This window comes from Equus asinus, chromosome 1 (assembly GCF_041296235.1).
Source record: "Equus asinus isolate D_3611 breed Donkey chromosome 1, EquAss-T2T_v2, whole genome shotgun sequence".
NCBI lineage: Eukaryota > Metazoa > Chordata > Mammalia > Perissodactyla > Equidae > Equus > Equus asinus.
Genome location: NC_091790.1, coordinates 135,490,492 through 135,514,351, shown reverse-complemented (window position 1 = coordinate 135,514,351; position 23,860 = coordinate 135,490,492). Strand labels below are relative to the sequence as shown.

Sequence of the window (23,860 nt, the reverse complement as noted above, 5' to 3'; positions counted from 1 at the left end):
TCATTGGTTGTTTTATTCTCATTGGCTATTTGGGGTTTGTAGGTTTCTTTTCTTGTGATGTCTGTCTAGTTTTGGAATCACAGCAATACTGGCCTCAGAGAATGGGTTGGGAAGTGTTCCCTTCTCTTCTTTTTTTGGGAAGAGTCTGTGAAGGATTGGTATTAATTCTTCTTTAAACATTTGGTAGAATTTGCCAGTGAAGCCACTTGATCCTTAGCTTTTCTTTGAGAAGTTTTAAAATTACTAATTTAACTCTTTATTAAAAGCCTGTTCAGATTTTCTATTTTTCACGAGTTACTTTTGGTAGTCTGTGTACTTTTAGGAATTTTTCCATTTAATGCTATTGCAAATATTTATTTTTAAAATTACATTTTGTTTGTTGTTGAGAAATCAGATTTTTACTTACCTCTTGATCTTACTTCCAGCAGCATTACCAAACTTTCTTATAAATTCTACGTCTCTGTGTAGATTCTTTTTGGTTTTCTATGTAAGTACATGGGGTGTCTCCCCCAGCCCCAATCCTTATTTATTTCATTTATTTTTCTTGCTTTGCTGTGCTAGCTAGATCTTTAGGATAAGGCTGAACAGATTACTGAATCCTTTATTAAGAAATGTTTTTATTGGGGCCAGCCCTGTGGCCGAGTGGTTAAGTTCGTGCACTTTGCTTTGGCAGCCCAGGGTTTCACTGGTTTGGATCCTGGGGTGGACCTGGCACCACTAGGTAGGCCACACTGAGGTGGCGTCCCACATGCCACAACCAGAAGGACCTACAACTAGAATATACAACTATGTACTGAGGGGCTTTGGGGAGAAGAAGAAGAAAAAAAAGAGATTGGCAACAGATGTTAGCTCAGGTGTCAATCTTTAAAAAAAAAAAAGAAATGTTTCTATCATTTAACTATCAGGTATCATGCTTGTCGTAGGTTTGTGTTAGATAAACCTTTTATTTAGTTTAAGAAATTCCTTTTTATTTTTCGTTTATTTCTTTTAAAGTATTTTCAAGTATGAATTTCTTCATTTTGCTTATTTGTTGTCTCTCTTGAGATGATTTTTCTTTTCCCTTTCCCCTTTAACTTGTTAAAGTAATGAATTACATGAATTATTTTTAATGGTATGTATGCTACCTTGGTATCCCTGGCTAAGTGTAAGGTGGTCGTGTCTTTAAAGAATATACATTGGTGGATTTGGTTTGTTAGTATTTTGTTTAGGATTTCTGCATCTATGTTCATGAATAGAATAGGCCTATTATTATTCTTTCTTGTATTATCTTTGTCTGATTTTGGTAACAGGGTTATACTAACTTCCTGACAAAAAGATAGGGCATTTCCCCACTCATCCAAAAATGGAGAGCATGTATATAAAACTGGAATTTGCTATTCTTTGAATATTTGGTAGATTTTACCTGTAAAACCATTTGGGCTTGGTGTAATTCTTATGGAGAGATTTTTTAAAAATTGTTTTTAATTTTATATTTTGACAATTTCAGACTTACAGAAAAGCTCCAAAAATTGCGCAAGGATTCCCGCATACCCTCATCCAAATTCCCTAAATGTTAACCATTTTTATCATTCTCTCTCTCACACACTCTCTCTCTTTATATACCTGTGTGTGTATATATCTACACAAATACACGCACATATGATTATTTTTCTTTCCCAAAATGTGTGAAGACATGTTGCAGACAGATGCCCCTTTACCTCTAAAAACCACAGTGTATATTTCCTAAAAACAAGAACATTCTTTTACAAACCACAGTACCATTATCAAATGCGGAAATTAACATGAAAACAATACTGCCATCTAATGAACAAAGTTCATTCAAATTTTGCCAAATGTCCTTAATAGCAAAAGGGGGAAAAAAGTGATGACCCTAAGTATTTCTTCATCTTTTGTGACCTAGTTATTTTGTAGCATGTCCCTCAATTTTTAAAAACTTTTTATTTTGAAATAATGTGAGACAAAGTCCCTGTGTACCCTTTTAGCCAGCTTTCCTGATAACATCTTACATAACTATAGTACATTACCAAACCCAGGAAACTGAAATTGGTGCAATACTACTTAAATTATAGGGTTTATTCAGATTTCATTAGTTTTTACATGCATTCATTCTTTTTCTTGGTATACAGTACCAGGAAATTTTATCATATGTATATATGTATATAGGTTCATGTAACCACCACCACAATCAAGATATAGAACTGTTTCATCCTCTCCCCACTCCTAAGCCCTCATAATCACTGATCCGTTCTCTATCACTATAATTTTGTCATTTCAAGAGGGTTATATAACACACAAAAGTCTAGCAACAGTTTGTTCCTTTTTAATTGCCAAGTAGTATTTCATTGTATGGATGTCCTAGTTTACTCATCCATTCACCTATCAAAGGACATTTGGGTTGTTTCCAGTTTCTGGCTATTATAAATAAGACTGCTATGAATACTGATACATAGTTTTTATGGAGACATAAGTATTCCTATCTGATTAAATGCCTATGAGTGTGACTTCCAGGTTGTATGGTAAATATATATTTAACTTTATAAGAAACTGCCAGGTCATTTTGCAGAGTGGCTCTCCCATTTTACATTCCTTTCAGCAATGTATGAGATGCAATTTCTCTGTATCCTCATCAGCACTTTGTGCTGTCACTAATTTTTATTTTGGCCATTTTGAGAGATGTGTAGTGCCCTCAATTTGTTTATGTCCAATATTTCCCTATGAGTAGATTTTGGTTATGCATTTAACAGAAGTACCACAAAAGTGATGTTACAACCTTTATATCAGGAAGTACTCAATGTCAGCGTGTTCCCTTACTGGTGATATCAACTCTGATCACTTGGTTAAGCAGGGTTTCTCTACTATAAAGTTATTACTTTTCCTTTTGTAATTAAAAAGGATTTTCTGGAGACTTACTTTGAGACTATGTAAATACACTTTCCTGATCAAACTTTTTCATACTAACTTTAGCACCCATTGCTGATTATTGCTTGGGTCGATTATTACCATAGTGTTTAATGAATTAGTGATTTACTAATTCTATCATTTCTTCTACACACTGGTTGGCATTCTACTGTAAGAAAGAATTTTTATTCATTTATTTATATTAGTATGAATTTATGAATTCTTATTTTACTCTTTGGTTTATAATCTGTCACTATCTTACTTAATTTGATGTTCAAATTGTCCTAAATTTGGCTAGTTGGAATTCCTTCAGGCTGTGTTCTGTGACCTTTCGACATGTCTTCTTCGTTCTTTGAACAATTCCTTATTTGTCAGCAAAACAAGATATTCCAGGTTCATCTTGTACTTCCTTGTTCCAGCCCCGGAATGTGCCATTTCTCCAAGGACTCTTATTTACTTTTAATGGAGAATGTAGTGAAAAGTCAAGATCTTGGTGCTAAGTGCTACAAGAAGATTTTTAACTACTGATTTGATTCCTTTACTAGTTATAGGTCTTTTCAGGGTATTTCTTCCTGAATGAATTTTGATAAATAATATTTTTCCAGAAAGTCTATCCATTTCACCCAAGTTTTTAATTTACATAAAATTATTCATAATATTCTATTTTTATATCTCAACTATATATTTAGTTATGATCCCACTTTCATTCCTTTTTTTTTTTTTTTTTTGCTGAGGAAGATTCACCCTGAGCTAACATCTGTTGTCAATCTTCCTCTTTTTGCTTGAGGAAGATTGTCCTTGAGCCAACATCTGTGCTAACCTTCCTCTATTTTGTATGTGGGATGCTGCCACAGCATGGCTTGATGAATGGTGTGTAGGTCCACGCCTAGGATCTGAATCTGTGAACCTCAGGCCACTGAAGTGGAGCATGCGAACCCAACCACTATGCCTTTGGGCCAGCACCAGCTGTCATGTTTTTTATGGAGAAAATACAGGTGTTAGATGAGCACTGCTTAGGCATGAGTTAGAGAGCTATTGGCCATGAGTTCAAGATTAATGAATCAACAATATTTAATAAATAAGGTGTCAATCAGAAACACACATAAAACAAGGTCATCTATTGACTGGTTGACAAAAATGTTGTGACTAGGGGCTCACAGGAACCTACCCATGTATTGCCCCTAGTAGCAATGGCTTAGCATTTAAAGCAACTTTAGAGACTCTAACTATTACATATAATGAGAATTGACTTTTATCTTATTCCTTCTAGTTTCTTTGGGATTATTCCATTGCTCTTTTAACTTCCTAAATGGGATGATTAGCTCATTAATATTCAGTCTTTTTAATTTTCTAATACAAGATAAAACATTTAAGGTAATAAATTTTTATGCAAGTTTTTATGCAAGTATCCAAGAAAAAATGACCATACATCAAAACAAGACATGCTGAGAGTTATAAGTGACTAGAATGCAAAAGTGGAAAATAAAGAAGAATCAAACATCATCGGAAAATTTGGACTAGGGGTCGGAAACGAAGCATGGTAGTTGCTCGAGAATTTCTGCGAAGCCAACAATCTGTCTGTCATAAATACACGCTTCAAGCAACGAAACAGATGACTGTATACATGAACATCACCAGATGGCCAATATAAAAGTCAAATAGACTATGTAATTGGAAGTAGGAGATGGAGAAGCTGTATTCTCCCTGCCAAAACAAGACCAGCTGCGGAATGTGGTACTGATATCACAGTAAAGTTGAAGAAGGGCACTAAAAGAATTGCAGTGCCAAAATATAACATAAACAACATTCCCGATGAATTTAAAGTCCATATGAAAAACAGATTTGCACTGTTAAACCTAATTGACCAAGAAGCAGAAGAACCATGGACTGAAACTAAAAATATTAAGAAGGAAGGCAAAAAGACAATGCCTGAAGTAAAAAGAAAAGCAAAATCGAGATGGATGACAGAAGAAACACCAAAACTTGTTAAGGACAGGTGAGAAGCAAAAGTAAAAGGTGACAAAAGCAGGATTAGAATCCTGAATGCAGCTTTTCAGCGACTGTCACCTAGAGATAAAGAGAACTCCTAAAATGGCCAATGCAAAGAGACAGAAGAGAACAACAGAAAAGGAAGAAGGGGTCTCTTCCATAAGATCCAAGAAATCAAAGGGAAATTTAAACCTAGATTAGGAATGCTGAACGACCAACAGGGAAGCAAACTATCTGTTCAGGAGAAAACGAACGGAAAGTGGAAACAGTAAACTGAAGATCTAGACAGAAGAGATGAAAGGATGACAGATTCCTTTGAAGCAGATTCCTATGAGGAAGAACCAGTAATCCTAGAAAGTGAAGTGGATGCTGCCCTGAAAGCAGTGGGAAGAAATAGGTCACCAGGGTTAGATGGAATATCAATAGAATTAATTCAAGCCACAGAGACTGAATCTGTCAAAATCCTAACACGAATATACCAACAAAAATGGAAAACAAAACAAAGGCCTATAGACTGGAAACGCTCACTATATATCCCAATCCCCAAGAAAGGAAATGCCAGGGAGTGCAGTGACTATAGGACCATTGCTCTAACTTCCCATGCAAGAAAAGTGATGCTCAGGGTGCTGCAACAAAGGTTCTTGCCTTATATGGAGCAAGAAATGCCTAATGTTCAAGCTGAATTTCGAAAACGGAAAAATACGTGAGATCTAATTGTGATGATTCATTGGCTACTGGAGTGCTCCTAAGAATTTCAGAAGGTTAATCTATGTTTTATAGACTACAGTAAAGCCTTTGACTGCGTGGATCATGAAAAGCTATGGGCTGCTCTATAAGAAATGGGCATGCCTCAGCACTTGATTGTCCTGATGAGTAACCTGTATTGAGAAGCCACTGTCAGGACAGAATGTGGAGAGAAAGAATGGTTTCCTATAGGCTAAGGTGTCAGACAAGGGTACATTTTATCTCCCTATCTATCTAAGCTGTATGCAGAAGATGTCATATGAAAAACAGGGCTGGGGGCCAGCCCAGTGATGTAGTGGTTAAGTTCACATGCTCTGTTTTGGCGGCCCGAGGTTCACTCGTTTGGATTCTGGGTGCGGACCTACACACTGCTCATCAAGCCATGCCGTGGTGGCATCCCACATAGAAAAACTAGAAGGACATACAACTAGGATATACAACTATGTACTGGGACTTTGGGGAGAGGAAAAAAAAAAAAAGATTGGCAATAGATGTTAGCTCAGGGCCAATATTCTTCACCAAAAAGCATACCTTTAAAAAAATGGAATACCAACAGGAAATTCTAGATCTGCTAGAAGGATGTGGCAGGTCTAAGACTGGTCTTGGATAGTCTTTAAAAACAAAACGAAAAAAGAAAAACTGGGCTAGACTCAGATGAAGGAGTGAAAATTGGTAGAAGAAATATCAACAATCTAAGATATGCAGATGACACCATACTATTGCCAGAAAGTAGCAAGGACTTGAAACAACTTCTGACAAAAACAAAGTACCAAAGTAGGACTGCATTTGAACATAAAAAAGACAAAAATTATGACTAAGAAGAATTACAAAACTTTAAAGTAGACAATGAAGACACCGAAATTCTTAAAGATTTTGTTTACCTTGGTTCAGTCATCAATTTAAATGGAGACTGTAATCAAGAAATCAAGAGAAGACAGAAACTCGGAGGGGCAGCACTGAAAGAACTAGGAAAGATCATCAAGTGTAAGGAAGAGACTAAGGCCAAGAGCATCCACATCCTTGTACTCCCAATTACTATGCACAGGTGCGAAGGCTGGACAGGGAAGAAGGCTGATAGGAAAAAAATCTGACTCATTTGAAACATGGTGTTGGAGGAGGGCTCTACAGATACACTGGACTGCCAGAAAGACGAACGAGTGGGTCCTAGAGCAAATCAAGCCTGAACTATTGCTTGAGGCAAAAATGGTAAAACTGAGGCTGTCCTACTTTGGGCACATCGTGAGAAGGCAGGATTCAAGGGAAAAGACAATAATTCTGGGAAAAGTAGAAGGCAGCAGGAAAAGAGGAAGAGCAAATGCGAGATGGACTGGCTGCATAAAGGAATCCATAGGCACGAGTCTATGGAAGCTGAGTAGGGCTGCTGAGGACAGGACGTTGTGAACATCATTCATTCATAGGGTCGCCAGGAGTTGGAGCCGACTTGACAGCACTTAAGAACAAATAATTTTTCTTCTAAATATTCTTGGTGGCTGTGTTAAAATTTTAACCTTCAGACTTACTCTAGTCAATAACTCTCTAATTATTATTAAAAAGCATTCTTTGTTCTAGTGTATTGTTTGAAATTTCATTTTTATACCTGTTCTTGTATTCTCTTTTCCAAACAGTTTAATAATCCAACTGCATCTCTGGTACCTAGAGCTGTTAGCTCAGTCTGAAATGCGGCTATTAAAACACTGCGCTCCTTTAAGAAAACTTGCTGAAGGGCAAGCAGAAGTTCACCTCGCCAGTCTGAGAAGCTCTTGTGAGGTTGAGAACTATCAAACACCTAGCAGAGTATAAAAAACAAAAGTTAGTTTTCAAATAAGCATGTTTTAAAAACATTCTAAAAAGGATATTAATCCACTAACCAAAATAAATACTAAAAGTTTAAGAGCATATAAATTTATTTTCAAGTGTGTTTTGGGGTATTCAAACAACATATAGTAATTCACGTAAAAAAGCACCATAAAAGATAATTTAAGTTGTTGAGTGCCTTATTATCGATAAAAATAATATAAAACTATTTAGATGCATAATATTCTTTGAGTACCTCGGCTTCTCTTTGTTCTTGCATTTTGGTAATTAAATCCTTAAGAGATGAGATCGTACTGAGGTAAGCTCTTCTCTCTTCTAGCCAAAATTCTGAAACTTGCTGAACAGAATGGTCCTCTCCATCACTGTAGGGAGACTCAGTGAGAGAGAGTACCTGCATGCCTTCATTATGGACAGCTCTCAGTAATCCCTAGAAACCAAAACCCCAAAGCCAGAATTGTAACAACTTCTTCAGAGATTGCAAAGTCTTGCTTCAGACTACATTTGAAGCAAGACAGTTTATCTAGTTAGATCTATTCAGAAAAGCCACTGCAGACAGGAAACACAGCTCACCAATACTGAATGCCTTCTTCCTATGCTCTGTGACTTTGTGTGGCTCTTATCTCTAAGTTCCTTCTATTTATTTAATGTGTTGTTCTTGGATTTATCGATTAGCCACTAATTTGACCAAAAGAAATATGTAGGAGATAACTAACTTCTAGTCCTTGAGACTGCTTTAATAATTTTGGCAAATGAAAACATCAGGCATAAAAATTATTCTCAAAAGACCTTTATACAAATAACTATTAAATATATTGTAGTTTATCATCTGCAAAATATGGAAATACAAGTAAACAGCTTCCCAAAGTTCATTTTAGCTATACAATTCTCTCTTCAGAGTGGATCTTCCTATATAACTACTAATAAACTACTGTGTTCAATATAGAAACCACATTGGCTAAGTTTTACTAAAAGCTACCTGTATTTTAGTACCTTTATTTTCTTCGGAAATAAATCCGTTGAATTTTCACCTTCTTCTCCTTGGCCTTCTGATGCTGTGTCAAATCCCTGACTTTGTGTAAGATAAATTCCCTGACCCCAGTCTGATCCAGAATCTAAAATAAAGAAAACCAATGACTACTAAAAAGAAACAAACACTTTTTAAACAAGCACAATGAAAATTCCAGAAATTTATATAACTTACCACTGGAACATATTTCTCTAGTTTGGTAAGCATCAGAATGTATTAATTCAGGAACTGAGGATCCCTAATTAGAGAAAACAAAAAAACACATATCGTTTTTTGACTTAATAAAAATAGGGTCCAATGAATAGTAGTGTTCTTTTGCAACGCTGTCAAAAAAACAAAAACAAAAAAACCCTCAATCAAATCTATCACACCTTTCATAATAAATGAAACTATCCATGGTTTACAAGAAGTCTTTAATGTTTTTCTTCATGGATATTACTATAATAATAAGAGACATTCATGAATTAAGGAACGATAACATCAGGTTCCAAATCTGCACAGGAACTTTGTGCTAAGTTATTATCTGACTCTACATAATGGAAAGATTTAAAATTGTAATTTTACCATAAGGAAGAGATTGCCTCAAATTTCTTTTTCTTAAAAGCTGAGGATTTTGGAAAAAAAAAATCACAGAATGTTGAAAAAACATTATTAGGAAAACCAATACCTCTTTAGATCTCAGACACTGTATCACTGCCTTCAGGGCACCACATTCCTCTGTCAGTAACTGAACAGTAACATAGTGTTCCCTCTTCAAGGTTTCCGTTTCTGAAATATGTCTGGATTCCATATCCAAAATTTCAGCAGCATGTAGTTCCTGCATCTGCTCGATTTTTTCAGTAAACTGACTGATTATTTCAGTGACTTCTTCTGATGAACATTCATTCTGTAAATCAATTTGGATTCCTGCGTTTCTAACAAGAATTTGTGGAGTCTGATTGCTATTATTAACTTTGACAGTCCCCTCAGTCTGGGATGCAGAGCTTTTACCCACTTTAATAGGAAGTGGCTCTAATATGCGGACCTTTCTGTTTTCATGTTCATGTAAGACTGAGGTCTTATCTTCTTTTTCTGAGAAGTAGGATAATTTCTCTTCTGCCTCTGTCAGTTGATCTCTAACTTGGAGTAAATCTTTCTGGAGAAATGCTATATTTGTTTCTTTTACCTAAAACATAATGAATAGAACAGTAGAATATGCAGGTTTAAAATACTGAATGTAGAACTTAGGTAGAGGGAAAGTATAATTCATGGTAATGTGTTTATTTTTCTCAGAATAGTAATAATAAAAAAAATTTCAGAAACACCCAGTTTCCATATATATTTGTATATAGATTACCATATTGTCATAGATCACCACAGAAACAAAATCATTTCATCAGTCTGTACTTTGGGTTCTCATGGGATATACAGTTCTCATCTTTCTTTCTCCTCCTTTATTAACAGTCTGGACATTAAAGGCATCCTCCTAACAAAGATTCCAAGGAAAACCAAGCAAGAAGATGCTAGTAGACAAATTTATGATAATGGAACTTTCCATCAAGTTCACGAAAGACTTGATTTTTCTCTAGCTTTTAAGTTATGGATATGGGTTTGTTTTTACAGAAGAGAATATACTTGGAAATGAAATTAAGATTAGTAGAAATAAGTCCATTAGGAGTCATGTTACTTATCTTACCAAAAGCTCTTCTTGAAGCTTTTCTGCCTTCTCTCTGTACGTGGCAAGTTCTTCTTTGGTAGCTGCTGACTCAGCTCTAAGAGCCTCAAGTTGACCAAAAAATCCACTTTCTTCATTGGTATGAGTTAGCTTAGTAGTTGTCTGAATGGCAGTGGAAAACATAAGAAACACGTAATTTTCAAAAATTATGGCTGATTTCAAGGCACTTACATAGTCTAACGATGCTTTCTAGGAACGACTGCCTATAAGATAAAAGGAGTTGAAATGATACGTGTTTTTTCAACAAATAGGAAAACTTCTTCAGAACTATTATTTTATATTCTTGAGATAGTAAAAAAAAAAAAAAAAAAAGAATGGTTTTCTGGGAATAAAAGGTAAATCAGGTCATTAGTTTATATCCTAAAAATTTATGAATTATTAGTAAAAATATTTTTTGTAACCTTCAAAAAACTTTCATGTTTATATCACTTTCCTCAAAAGATAACCAGGTGTGCTAAGATATTTCTTAGAAGTTTTATATATATGGAAAGTCATATTACTATTTTAACATTACTACCATTTATGGGTCCAGTGAGCTAGGAGGAAAAAGCCTAGGTAAATGGAAAGAATTATTATCCTTTGTGAAATATATTAAATATTTATGGAATCCTGATATATCAGTTAATCTCCTGGTATTGAGATAAGACTGCACATTTACTATTCAAAATTGTAAATACATAAAGTGAGAATATGAAAATTAAAGTCCTCTCATATTTGTTCCATGCAAAGAAATACCTGCAATTTCAGATCCTTACACAACCGGACTTACAAAGGTGAAATACAAATTTTTTCCTAGAAAAGGATGAAATCTACCAAGTATAAAATTTGCAAAAGCTAATGACTCATCACTCATGCCTTCATTCAGCAGAATACTAATATATTTTGATATTTTCATTACTTAAAAGGGATGATCACATGACATGCATATTAGGGGGAAAGGAAAAAAAACCTACACAAGTTCTAGAGGACATCTGCTAAACTTCATCTTTCTAAGTTGCTTCTGACTGCACTACTTAATGAGTATGCTAGTGAAATAAATATCATGATTTGAAGACCACAAAATACAGTTTACATTGTTCTAGTAATAATAATAAGACTGAACAGAAGTATTTTTATAAAAACGTTTTATATATTAATCATGCGATGTAAGAACACTGTGTTTAATTTAGTAAATTAGCAATCAGCTTAAGCAACAAAGGAAACGAGAGTTTTTTAGGGTATTCAAATGAAAAAAAATCAAATACAAACTAACCCTGAGAACTTCAAAATCTCCTTGAGGGCTTCTTCTCCTTTCTTTCCCTCCCTGTTTTTTCTCATTGTCCTCCAATAACTTCTGTAATTCTAGTAGCTTCTTTTCTTTCTCCAAAGCATTGTTCTCTGCAATTTCTACTTGTTCTTTTTCTAAAATCAAACTAGCCTGCATTTCAACCACCTGGCTTTCTAATTCTGATATTCTCAAGGTTAATGCTAACACATTTGACTCCATCTCATTTTCTGCGAGTTGATTCAAATTCTGTATATGTGCTCTTTCGGGTTCTAATGAAATTGCTTGTTCGTCTTGACAGTATTTTGCATATTCCTTAACTGCTTCAAGTTGGACCTGACTCACAATAGCAGCAGCAACTTGTTCCTCAAGTAGATTCTGCAGGGTTACAATCTTCTTTTTAAGTATTTCTGTTTCAGACTGGCCTTTTTCTTGTACATCCTTTATTTGTTTATAACACTGGGTAAGTTCCAAGTCCTTTGCGCTAATAATGCTCTCAAGCTGTAGCACCTTTGTTTCCAAACTGCTTATGGAAACTTTGCTGTTTTCTTCAAAAGATTTGACGTAAGTCTGATTTACCAGGGGTTTAAGAGCATCATCAGGAAGGACTACTTCTAGCTCAGGTTTGTGTTTGCTCAGATCTATAGCCATGTCAATATTTTTTTCCGGTACAGTCTGGATTTTTTCCATATTTTCACGTTCTCTCTTTAAGCTGCATAATTCTTGTGTTAGCTGGTTCATTTTAAAATTGGTTTCTTTAAGTACATTTTTCGTAAAGGCCATTTCTTTATTAGTGGTTTCTACTCGCTGTTCCAAAGCCAGTTTTTCAGCTATTACCATATCCAACTGATGTTTTAAACTATCCGCTTCTTCTGGGAGAGAACTGGCATCCACTGATGTCTTCTGTTCAATATGTGCCAATTCCTGTTGAAGCTTCTCAATCACTTCATTGAGCTGCTCTATTTCTTCTTCTTTATTTTTCTTCCCACGCTCTTGATCACTCATTAAACATTCTATCTGGGTTTCAAGATTCCTTATTAGTTCATTTTTTTCTTCAATAACCTATTAGTTAACAAAAAAAGGTAACATACACAATAAATACACCGTTACATTTTAGGAATTTCATTTTATTTTAGGGCAGGATCTTAAAGTGCTGATCACACACACAAAAACAATACACTTCTCAGACATGCTACATTACTTTAACATAGACCAACAGCCCCATCATATCAAACAAGGACCTCATTCAGAACTGTGTTCGGAAAGTTTTGTTAAATATAAAATGATTTACACTTTTAGTAGCCGATTTCCTAGAAGTAAAACAGTCAATATGTTCCAATTGAAAAGGATGAAGTATTGAAATAAAAAGTCTATAGAAGATGATGTCCAAAGGTCATTATCTTACTTAACTCATACTAAATAGAAGAATTTGTAATAGATTTGGTTAAAATGACATGATGAAATCTGAGTCACCAGAAACTTCCTGAAAAACATCATAATTCTTTGATGATATTAGAAGGGGACAAAGATTAGCTTGTTAAGTCAATGTGTCTTAACAAATTAAAATTAACGGCTAAGAGAGAATTAAGGTTTGTTTTTTAAATTCAAAGAGAAACTGAAAAAATTACCATTTTGCCCTTTAAAATTCTAGCTTAATTTCATGTAACAATCAATTTTGAATTAGTGTACCTTGTTATCTGTTGCAATTTTAAGTTGATGCTGAAGTTTTGTAATTTGCTCATTCAATCGGTTAATTTCTACCTCTTTTTCCTGCATTATTTGAGCAAATTTCCCAAACAGTACATGTTGGTCCTGAGTAGAGACAGCATCAAATTCCTTTATGGCAAATCCCAGTTTCTTCATTTCATCCTAGGGACAAAAACAACCATCTCAGTTGTACAGATCATTACATGTGATTTTCCAAACATTCTTTCGATTAACTCTTACAAAAGATATAGTGCCAAAAACGTACAAATGAAAAAATTAGAGATATCATATAGTTATTGTATATCAATAATTCTTAAAATATTTTGATAAAAATTCTCAAAAAATTTTCATTTATGATGAATTCAAATGTTTATGTTGAGTTGAAAATACCATGCAAATCCATTTGCAGCTAACGTTCCCATGTTAAGTATTGTTTAGCAGCTGGATTTAGCAAATGATTAACAATGCTAAGGCTACACAGGATGAAAACTATGAATTATTTAAAAGTTTTTCTTAACTAATTACCTTAAATAATTTGTTTTCTTGTTCAAGTTCTTGTAGGCGGGTAGTAGATTCCTTTTTCTGTATTTCTAATTGCATATGTAGTTGCTGAACTTCTTCATTCTTATTTTCCAGTTCTTCTCTGAACTGCTCTAACTGCTCTTCTAAGTTTGTGATCTTTAGTACCAAAATTATCAAAAGGAAAGAGAAAAAAATTTATACAAATGTTTATTTGTTCAGAGAGAATGAAGAGTGCTGTGTTAGCTCTATGAAGCATGTATGCTTAAAACATGTGAGCCATGAGAATAACGGAAAGGGGTTTCTCTAAGCCAGGTGACCCTGTGTGGTTTCTAGACATGTTCAAACTGAACAGCCTTAAACCACTGTGCCCAAAGCAAAGAGGAGATCTTCAGAGAAAGGATATAAGCAGCCGTTTCCTACCTAAAATATCTTCTGATAAAGCAGAGAAGAGTCATGGGAAGAAGGGAAAGAATCCACATTTTAAATCTTAGTTTAGTTATTATCAAAAGGCTCAAAAAAGCTAGAGAATTAAATCAGTTATTTTAGCCACCAAGTGAGACTAGTTCAATTTAATCTATATATTAAGACTGAGTTAACCCAATGAAAGGTCTGGCTGCCATGTGCCTTGTTTAAGCAGAAGGATGGCGAGGCAGACACTAAAACCGTGAGATTCTTAGGTCTGAAATACAGAAGCTTAAGAGTTTACTAATACAATTTTAGGAGAAAATTACAGACTTCCTATATGCAGGACAATAGAAATTTAGCTCATTTCTATGCACAGATCATTAATGGTAAAGTAATTGTTCTTTGATGGTTAGAGACTGAAACCAATGACAAATATTAAAGGCTAGTTAGTATTTTAAAATTTAACTGGAACTTTGAGGACAGGAACAGCTCCCTGCTTTGTAGCTACTTAATAAACATTTAATGAACAGATTTCCAAATCTGTATTTACCACATGATCAAAATTGCTACATTAAAAGCAACCTAAGATGCAGGAGCAGCATTTAGTGGCAGCTGCCTCAGACAGCAGCAGAGAAATCATTATTGTTCCTTAGAACTTGAAAGGGACCATATGCTGATTACATGCTGACATGTAATCAGAACCATGAGTCAGCACTGGTAAGGCAAAGACCTTAAAAATCATTTAGCCTAGTATTTCCTTAACAGAAAAAGTATCAATATGAGTAATAATAGCCATCGATTATAGACAATTTACTGCTAGGCACTGCATAAGGTGCTTTATATATATATAATTTTAAAACCCTGTAACAACCTTGTGAGATCGGGACTAGGATAATCCTCATTTCAGAGATGAGGAAGAGCATCACTGAGAGGGGAGTATCTTACCTTGCCCTGAGGTCACACGGCTAGTATGTGGTGAAGCCAGCTTTTGACTCTGGGGAGTTTACCTCTGGAGCCTTACCACTCCTAACTATCATTTATCCTGCTTCTAATAACTAATGTCTGAGACTTACATTTAAATTTCTTTTCTGTAACAGTGGTATTAAATTCAGAAGACAAACCTTAAGTACATTTAGTAGTTGTGCATATATAATTATCAGGGAAAATTGTTATGATTATATCTTCTTCAAAGTTATCTAATATAATAGTATTTACACCTATCCCTATCTTCTACAACTACTACTTTTGATGACAAGGTATTATTTTAAAATCAACACATACAGAGATATTTAAGTTCAAAATTGCTGCCCTACTTCATACGATATTTACTTTCTTTTTTGATACAACAGTTTACAGTCAAATTCTTAGCTTTGTGATCTAAAGCCCTGTTATTCAAAGTGTGGTCCCTGGAGCAGGAGAACAGGTGGGAAGGAGTTAGATGTGCAGATTCTCAAGCCCCAACCCGGACCTACTGAATCACAATCTACATTTTAACAAGATCCCCAGGGGCTTCATACGCACATTAAAGTTTGAGAAGCACTGATCTAATGCACTAACATTCCTATTATAAGTAGCTGACTTGAGGCATCACAACAGAGCCTTCAATGTCCAAAAAAGACACTATAGGGCATTCTTTCCTCTTATTCAGCCAGACTCCAGTTTCAGTCCCAGGCTGTCTTATTACTGAGTCTGTAACAACCAAAAATCAGAAGAGTATTAGTAAGGTGTAAAAATAGACTGGTAGCTATTTGTTTTAACCTTGTTTAATTTAGCTACCAAATGATATCTAAACTGTTTGGATTACATTAACTTGTACCTATTTGTGTTTTCTTTTTAAGTGCTTTTATCTCTTTTAAATGTGTATGTCTCCTTAGTTACACAGCAGATTCCTTGACGTCCAGTGCTGATTTTACGATGGAACAGTGGTGGTCTACATTTGGCAAGAGCTCAATAAATGCTGAATGACAGTCTTTAATACTTCTCACCAAGGCAAAACACACCTCAAGGCTTTGGCAGTACAGCACAGAGAGACTCCAGAATCAGAGAAATCTGGGAGGAACCCTTGCTCAACCACTTACTATGTGACCATGAGCAAGTTACTTAACTTGTCTTAAGACTTGGCCTACTCATTTGTAAAACGGAGATAACAATAGACCCTTTCCTGAGAGAGAGTGTAAGGATTAATAACATAAGGCATTTACAATACTTAGCACTTTGTAGTACAGACCTCAACAAAGTTAACTATTATTACTTACTATTGCCATCTGTAAACTAGATCTCATTGGTGAAGGTGTTTTTTTTTAAGGAAATTCCTCCTTCATTTCTCTCCACAATATTTTCCTTCTCTTATCATCCTGAAACTCCTACCTCTTAAAGTTTTCTTCTCTTTCTACTCATTCTGCATTTCTAAACATTATAATAAACTTTAAGAAAATGTTTTACACAAATTTAAGCAATGAGAGTAGTAGGAAGTATCTCAAATATAATGACACATACACATCTTGTGTTTATACTCCATCAGATATTTGAAAACATTTGCCTAGTGTAGGAGAGAATGCTTAAGAAGTTATTTTCATAAAAGATATGTTTCAACTCTACATTCTTGTCTTTCAGTCTCCAATTACAGGTGAGAGGGTTCTGACAGGGTACTTGTCACTATTATTAAACACTACAAGTAGATCAGAGTCAGCTGTGATTGAACTCGTTACTCATTCAACATCTGGCTCCGTCTCATTTGTAAAAACTGGGAGTTGGTTCACAGATGCTCTCTAAGGCCTCCTGTAGTTTGGAAGCTTTTGGGTCCAGTTTTGAAGGTCCATCTCTTCAGGGAGCAGACAATTTCTTTGATTATTTAGTGTAAGGTAAATCTCTAAATGTTAATTCTTTTCAAAACACAAAGAACTGGTTACCTATCAACAAAAGTGTTTCCCCCCTCTCTTGGAAGAACCAAAAAACAAAATAAACAAGAGCCTCTTAGATGAACATTAGTTGGTATTATGTGACAGTGAGAAAATAACCCTTCTTGTGGAAATGATCATTATTATAGTCATTTATATAGATGGCTCTTTTCTTCTCTAAACTCCAAGTTCTCTGAGCTGCAGTTTTAGCTGACGTCTAAATCATTCCTGTATTTTTCAAAGCACTTATTAGCAATTCTATGCTATTTAAGTCCAACAAATATGTGTTAACATATATTAAATGTCCTATAAAAGTTTTATGGAAAGACATAAAAACGTAATTTAAAAAACTTTAAGGGCCAACCCCATGACCGAGTGGTTAAGTTCACACCCTCTGCTTCAGCGGCCCAGGGTTTCACCAGTTTGAATCCTGGGCACGGACATGGCACCACTCGTCGAGCCATGCTGAGGTGGCGTCCCACATGCCACAACTAGAAGGACCCACAACTAAAACTACACAACTATGTACCTGGGGGCTTTGGGAGAAAAAGGAAAAATAAAAAATCTTTAAAAAACAAATAAACAAAAAACTTTAAACATTTTAAATGATGTGATAGAGCTAGACAATGTAGAGTATGATATGTTTTAGAAAAACTTAGTAGACAAAAGTTTAAATAAGTTATAATTACATTAGGAATTGAAAATTACTACCGTTTTAAAGGTGGAGTTTTTTTTGGGGGGGAGGGAGGGAGTAGAAAAACATAGGAGAATTTTACATAATTACTTTATTACTAACCTTTTGTTTTAAGAATATGTTCACTATACTGTAGAACAGCACTGTAACCTCCCCGGGCAATAAAACTTAAACCACGCACAGTAAAGTAGCAACAATTCAAAGCCCAGGGTAAGATCAGGCCTTTTGACCTAACACTGCTATCTCTCTGCACTCTCCTCTTCAGTCAACTATTACCTTATCTTCTTTTTGTCATCAAAACTTCCCACATCAAGGCCTTTACACTTGTCCCCTTTAAGCAGAACACGCTTTTTCACACCAGCTTATTTGTTCACATGTTTATTGTCTTCAAGGTCAAATTAGGCAATGAGCTAAGAAACAGACTAAACTTTGGGTTTAGACCATAAACTCCATTCTCTTCAAACGATATTTGCAAGGTGGCTTATTTAAAACAATTCAAATCACATTTTATCAGTAAAAATAAACTCCTTACCTCTTTTTCCTTTCTGTCTATAGCATCTCGCTCAGCCTGCAACTGTACTTCCAGAGACAATTCTGCTTTAGCGTCTATAGTTCCAAACTGTTTTTGGTCCTCTACCTTAAAATACATAAGAATTTTCTCAAAATTTCAGACTTTAATCCTGATTATCTATTTTAATTGGAGAAGTACCAAATCTCTTTTTCCAATCTAGAAGTAAATAATCTACACTGGTGAATAATCAAAAGTTACAGATATTCGGTCTTGAATATATTTTATATAAATTCAAACAGCAGTGTTTGACACTTGTATAATTCATTTCTCAGATAAAATGAAGATTATCTCCTCCTCTGCCACCCCCCCTTCCTTATCCCGCTCTTCTTTTATTCATTTTTGCTTTCTGCAGTATAATGGCAATAGATTTCATTACTTCTAAGTCTGGGAAAAGCATCAGCCTAAACTGGTGTCCAGAGCTTTTTCACTTGGCTATTATTTTAGAATCATGATTTTATTGATGGTTAAAAGGGTAATTAATTTTTTTGGTTTAACTAATCTTCCCTTTTGCAGGACTAAGGTATGCAAGCAGCATTTGGAAATAAGTATAAACAGAAATGGTTATGATGTCAATGAAAACAAAAGATATATACATTACGTAATAAGATCAACAAAAAATCAACAGCAATTTTTGGTTTAAAAGAACTGATGTTTGAGTAATTAATCTGCATTAAAACACTTGATAAAATTAACCCAAAGAAAATGTCACACCTTTTGAAAAGTGTCTGCACTAACAAGTAAGGCTTGCTCCAGTTCCCTTACTCTGAACTCCAGTTTCTCAATTTCTTCATTCCGTTCTTGTACATCCCTCTGAAGCTGCTCTTTAGAGAGCAAAAGCTCACTGCACTTGTCTGTTTTTTCTTTCAGATGATTTGTTAACTGTTCAACCTGGAAATATATATTAAGTAAAAACAGTAATTTAAAAAAATTTCGGCAAGCTAATAACATCATATCTATCCTCATTTCAAAAAGTGCTAATTTTTGTTAAGGATAGTAACTACTATCTCCAACTAAGGTGATATTTTCTGAATTGATAAAACTAAGTAGCACTAGCAAAAGAGAAATAATATTGCTTTCACCAAGCCTTTAGAAAAAGTTCTTTCCCTTAAGACTAAGACTTTCTTTAGCTAGGAGGAGAAAAAAATTATACATGAATAATGCTGAATTGCAAGCACTAATGGTACAATCGCACTAAAGCCTTATTAATAAAGAGGATGAGTTTGCTGAGTACTGACTTCTACTTTTATGTGAGATAAGATGACCTAAAAAAAAATCTTTCATGGATTATACTTTTCTTTCCAGAAATAATCATAATTGATACATGTAATAACAATGACTGTAAATACCACAGGGATGGGAGGGCCGGGGAGCTTTAATACAGTCACTTGGAAAGCTTTTCCAGCCTACACACTCCACCAGCCCAGAATAGAGACGAGAATGCGGGGTGGTGAAAGGGATCTGTGCACCTTGAAAGTTTCCCTAAGTGATTCTGATAGGCAGGTCCATTCACGTGAATGGCTTTGTGAGGGAAGAATTCAGGAAGGACTAATAAGATAGCTTATGAAATGAGTTCTGATCAAGCGAAGAGAGAAAGCCTACTAAGAAAAGAAATGTGACGGTAGAAAACAAAAAGGAATTCTATCTTATTTCAGTGAGACAGTTTGATGAAATTATCTAAAAAAAAAAGTGATACTTATTTCGCAAAATAGTAAAAGAAATGTAAGCTTACCTATAATTACAGGTTGAAGGATGACAGTAACAAAGCCAAAGGGGAGACATTTTAACTATAATGGCTGGACTAAGATTTGGAGTAAGGTCAAGGGAAAAAGACAACAAAGCAGGTATAGTAAAGTTACACAATATACTTTTACAGTTAGGGTTTTTTGATCTTGAGAAAATCAGAAGCTGGGGAATCAGATCTGGAAAGGTTAGGGGAGAACAAATGGATCACAGTGTTCTGGGAGAAAGTCAAATATAAACATCCTTGTTAGTTTCTTGCAGTTTCATGAATGAGGCAGGTCACACTTTTCAAATATAAGAAAACAAATAATAGGAAATGACAAATTCTAGAGCTTAAATATTCTTTTGAGTATCAAAAAACATGGCTAGTTTTCAAAAGCTGAAAATACGTTTGTTAGCAGTAAGGTCAATAACTACAAACTCTGGGGACTGAAAACTTTTCTACTGCTCTAGTAGATAAGGCTGTTCCGCAACAGATCACTTCTATTCAAAGAGAATGTAGATAACATTTTACTATAATAAGTTTACAGGCATTTTATACTTTGGAATTCTTTTAAGAGAAATGAAATCCAGTAAACTGCATAGAAATTATATGCTACAAAAATTTTTAAAAATAAAAAGCATTTTCAGAAATAATAATAGTTAAATTTAAGTATTCACTATGTACCAGGCCAATACTCTTATGAGGTGGGTTCTATTATAATCTATTTTAGAAATTAGTAAACAAGTTTTAGAAAGTGACTTAGCCATTGTCACACACCTAATATATATAAACACGATTTAAACTGGAATGGTTTAACCTCTAGCATGATCTCTTTGCAACCATGACAAGCCACCTTCAGGAATTTATACAATGAATCTTCCCTTATTCACATAGCATTCATTTGGTAAATAGGCAGTTCTGACTAGGTCTACATGAGGACAATGGACAGGTTGGGTGAAAAAGTAGAAGCAGGGAGAGTGGGAAGGAGGCTACCATAATCATCCTGGCAAATAATGATGACAGCTAGGATTTGGGGAGTGAATGAAAGTAGAAAGAATAGGAAGATGCGGTGCAACCTGACTCACCAAGGGGTTGAAGTAGAAGTTGAGAAAGAGTGGAATCAAGGACAAATTCTATGTCTTAGCAACGAGGAAGGTGGAAATGGTATAGAATTTACTGAAATAAAGAAGGGACACATTTTATTCTTGTCTTTCTTTGGTGGGGGCTAGCTCTCCTTTGAACATGTTAATTTTGAGACATCTACATGGAAATACAGAGTGGGCAGCTGAATACTCAAGTCTGGAGGTCAACCAGAGATGCCAGAGCTGGAGACACAAGTGTGAGTCATTTATATATAACTGCCTGGAAAGAGAATATAAATAGGGAAGACAAGAGGGCCCGAGACTAAGTCTTGGGGTACTCCATCATTTATTTTGGGTAGAGGAGAAAGACACCAAAGAAGTATGAGTGTCACAGAAGCTGAGAGAAGGAAGTGTTTCAGGAAGAAGGCTGTAAACGAATCCTATGAATGGTCAAGTATGATGAAGACAGAGAGGCTATTACTGGACATAGCCATGAGGGTGTAGATAACTTGCACAAGAATAGCTTCAACAGAGTAGAGGATATGAAACCCCATCGACACAGGGGGTTAGAAACGTCACTGGAGTGGACTGAGAAGAGAATGGGAGATGGGGAAGTAAAGAGTGAATACAGATAACCCTTTTGATCAATTTTGTTAGGAAAAGAAAAATGAGCAGTAAAGTTTATTTAATTGGGCAATACAAGAATATAAATGCAAGTGGGAATGACTCCAAATTTCAATAGAAACAATTTTTAGGGTTTTAAGAACCTTCTCATGTTGAAGTAATATTTAACTTTATGATTTTGAAGATTTTTATGCAATAGAAAGAATTCCTTTACAACTTTTTACAATATGTATCTTATTTTACACACAATATACACATTACTGTCAGGCAGACAATATCAGTAAAGTTCTTACCTCTCTGGTTTGGTGTTCATTGATAGGCTGGAATCGAGGTACAACCTTAAGCTGCTGTTCTAGTTTCTGTATTTCCTGTTGGAATACATCTCTCTCATGTTCTCTATCAATGGCTTGCTCCTGAAGTTTAATAATAATAATACAAGTAACTGAAGAAACAATATACCTGAAGTTATTATTTTCCTTACTTTCCTTTAGTTATAGGTATAATTTTGTTTGAAGAAAAGCAGCTGATGACCACAGAAGATCCCAAACCAAAAAGGAATAAAAAGATAACATTTTTTGTATAGCACATAGCTTATTTGAGCTCTTTGACAAAAATTTAAGAATTTAAATACTACTTGAAGCATTTCTTTTTTTTCTTTAAGTAATGTTTAACACAAAATGAAATAAAAATATTCTCCTTAACATGAATTTACTTTTTTGGAACAAAGGAGGAATTCCACCATTAATTTAGTCATTAAACTAAGTAGAACAAATTGTTTGGTAAATCCATTTCTTTCATCCTAAGCTAGGTTTTATACCTAAAATTATAAAATATATACGAATCTGACTCTTTGATCTGTGAAGAAAACATGAGGCTTAAGTGAAACCCCAAAGAAAAACAAATCCATGTGAAATTCAAGATTTAACATCTTTATGGAGGAGAGAAAAGACAACTGCTCCAGTCCTGTGTTTCCAAGGGCACACTGTTACCTGCTTATCTTTAGCAGGTGAAACAGTGGTGGCGAATTAGCTCTCAGTATCCTCACGTGCTTTGGTTGTTGGTTACAGGAAAGACTAGGACAAGCTTCTTAACTCTGAATTTGGAAAGGCTAACTGATAGGACTTATTCATTATCTGCCTATACTGCCTTTAATTCCAAGAGCTGCACAATAAAAATTATTTGAATCTTTAACTGGAATAGCACTTTTTTTTTTTAAAGACTGGCACCTAGGCTAACAACTGTTGCCAATCTTCCTTTTTTTTTTTAAGGATTGACACCTGGGCTAACAACTGTTGCCAATCTTTTTTTTTTTTCTGCTTTACCTCCCCAAACCCCCCCCGTACATAGTTGTATATCTTAGTTGCAGGTCCTTCTAGTTGTGGGATGTGGGACGCTGCCTCAACGTGGCCTGACAAGTGGTGCCATGTCCGCGCCCAGGATCCGAACCCTGGGCTGCCGCAGCGGATTGTGAGAACTTAACCACTCGGCCACGGAGCCGGCCCCGAGTACTTTTTTTTTCCCCTTAGATTGGCACCTGAGCTAACAACTGTTGCCAATCGTCTTTTCTTTCTTTTTTTTTTCTGCTTTTTCTCCCCAAATCACCCCCGTATATAGTTGTGTATATATATATATATATATTTTTTTTAGTTGTGGGTCCTTCTAGTTGTGGCATGTGGCACACCACCTTAGCCCGGCCTGATGAACCAGCAGAACCCTGGGCCACAGAAGCAGAGTGCATGAACTTAACCACTTGGCCATCGGGCCAGCCCCTGGCACAGTATTTTTTAATTAACTGGTAGACTACACATATAGATGAAATATTAGAATTTGACAGTTTCTTCATAATTTAAAATTCATAAATTAGAATAGCAGCAAGTAGCACTCCACTGAGAAAATCAATATTCCAGTTGAGAATACTTACATCTAAAAATTTTCTCATTTTTTCTAACTGCTTTTCCAGTGCTTGGTTTTGCTGTCTTAAATCCATTAGTTCAGCATTTTTTTCTTGTTCCAGCTCTATAAACCTACTGACTTGTTCCTCAACATCAATTTCCAGAGCTTTCACTTGTTTTTGAAGGTCATCACGTACTTTTTCAGCTTGACACTGTACTTCTAGCTTTTCCTTCATTAGTTTTTCTGTTTCCTGTAATAATTCTGTGTATAAATACAAAAATATACTTGGTT

At 35.1% G+C, this 23,860-nt stretch overlaps 1 protein-coding gene across 13 annotated transcripts in view; it reads right to left on the bottom strand.

Moving 5' to 3' along the window:
- The window catches only part of AKAP9 (A-kinase anchoring protein 9), a 159,885-nt gene that overhangs the window by 15,657 nt on the left and 120,368 nt on the right, over positions 1-23,860 (bottom strand). For all 13 annotated transcript variants that reach the window (XR_011502958.1, XR_011502960.1, XM_070508256.1 and 10 more), the window contains 13 exons: positions 23,598-23,830; positions 21,970-22,089; positions 18,959-19,135; positions 18,209-18,313; positions 13,684-13,836; positions 13,141-13,320; positions 11,440-12,513; positions 10,149-10,289; positions 9,141-9,638; positions 8,648-8,711; positions 8,437-8,558; positions 7,682-7,873; positions 7,229-7,417 (listed from right to left, as the gene is read on the bottom strand). Coding sequence is in view for 11 of the 13 variants with exons in the window: in XM_070508256.1 (XP_070364357.1) it covers positions 7,229-7,417; positions 7,682-7,873; positions 8,437-8,558; positions 8,648-8,711; positions 9,141-9,638; positions 10,149-10,289; positions 11,440-12,513; positions 13,141-13,320; positions 13,684-13,836; positions 18,209-18,313; positions 18,959-19,135; positions 21,970-22,089; positions 23,598-23,830 (3,248 nt within the window). In the remaining 2 variants the exon portion in view is untranslated. The remainder of the gene's footprint in view (positions 1-7,228; positions 7,418-7,681; positions 7,874-8,436; positions 8,559-8,647; positions 8,712-9,140; positions 9,639-10,148; positions 10,290-11,439; positions 12,514-13,140; positions 13,321-13,683; positions 13,837-18,208; positions 18,314-18,958; positions 19,136-21,969; positions 22,090-23,597; positions 23,831-23,860) is intronic.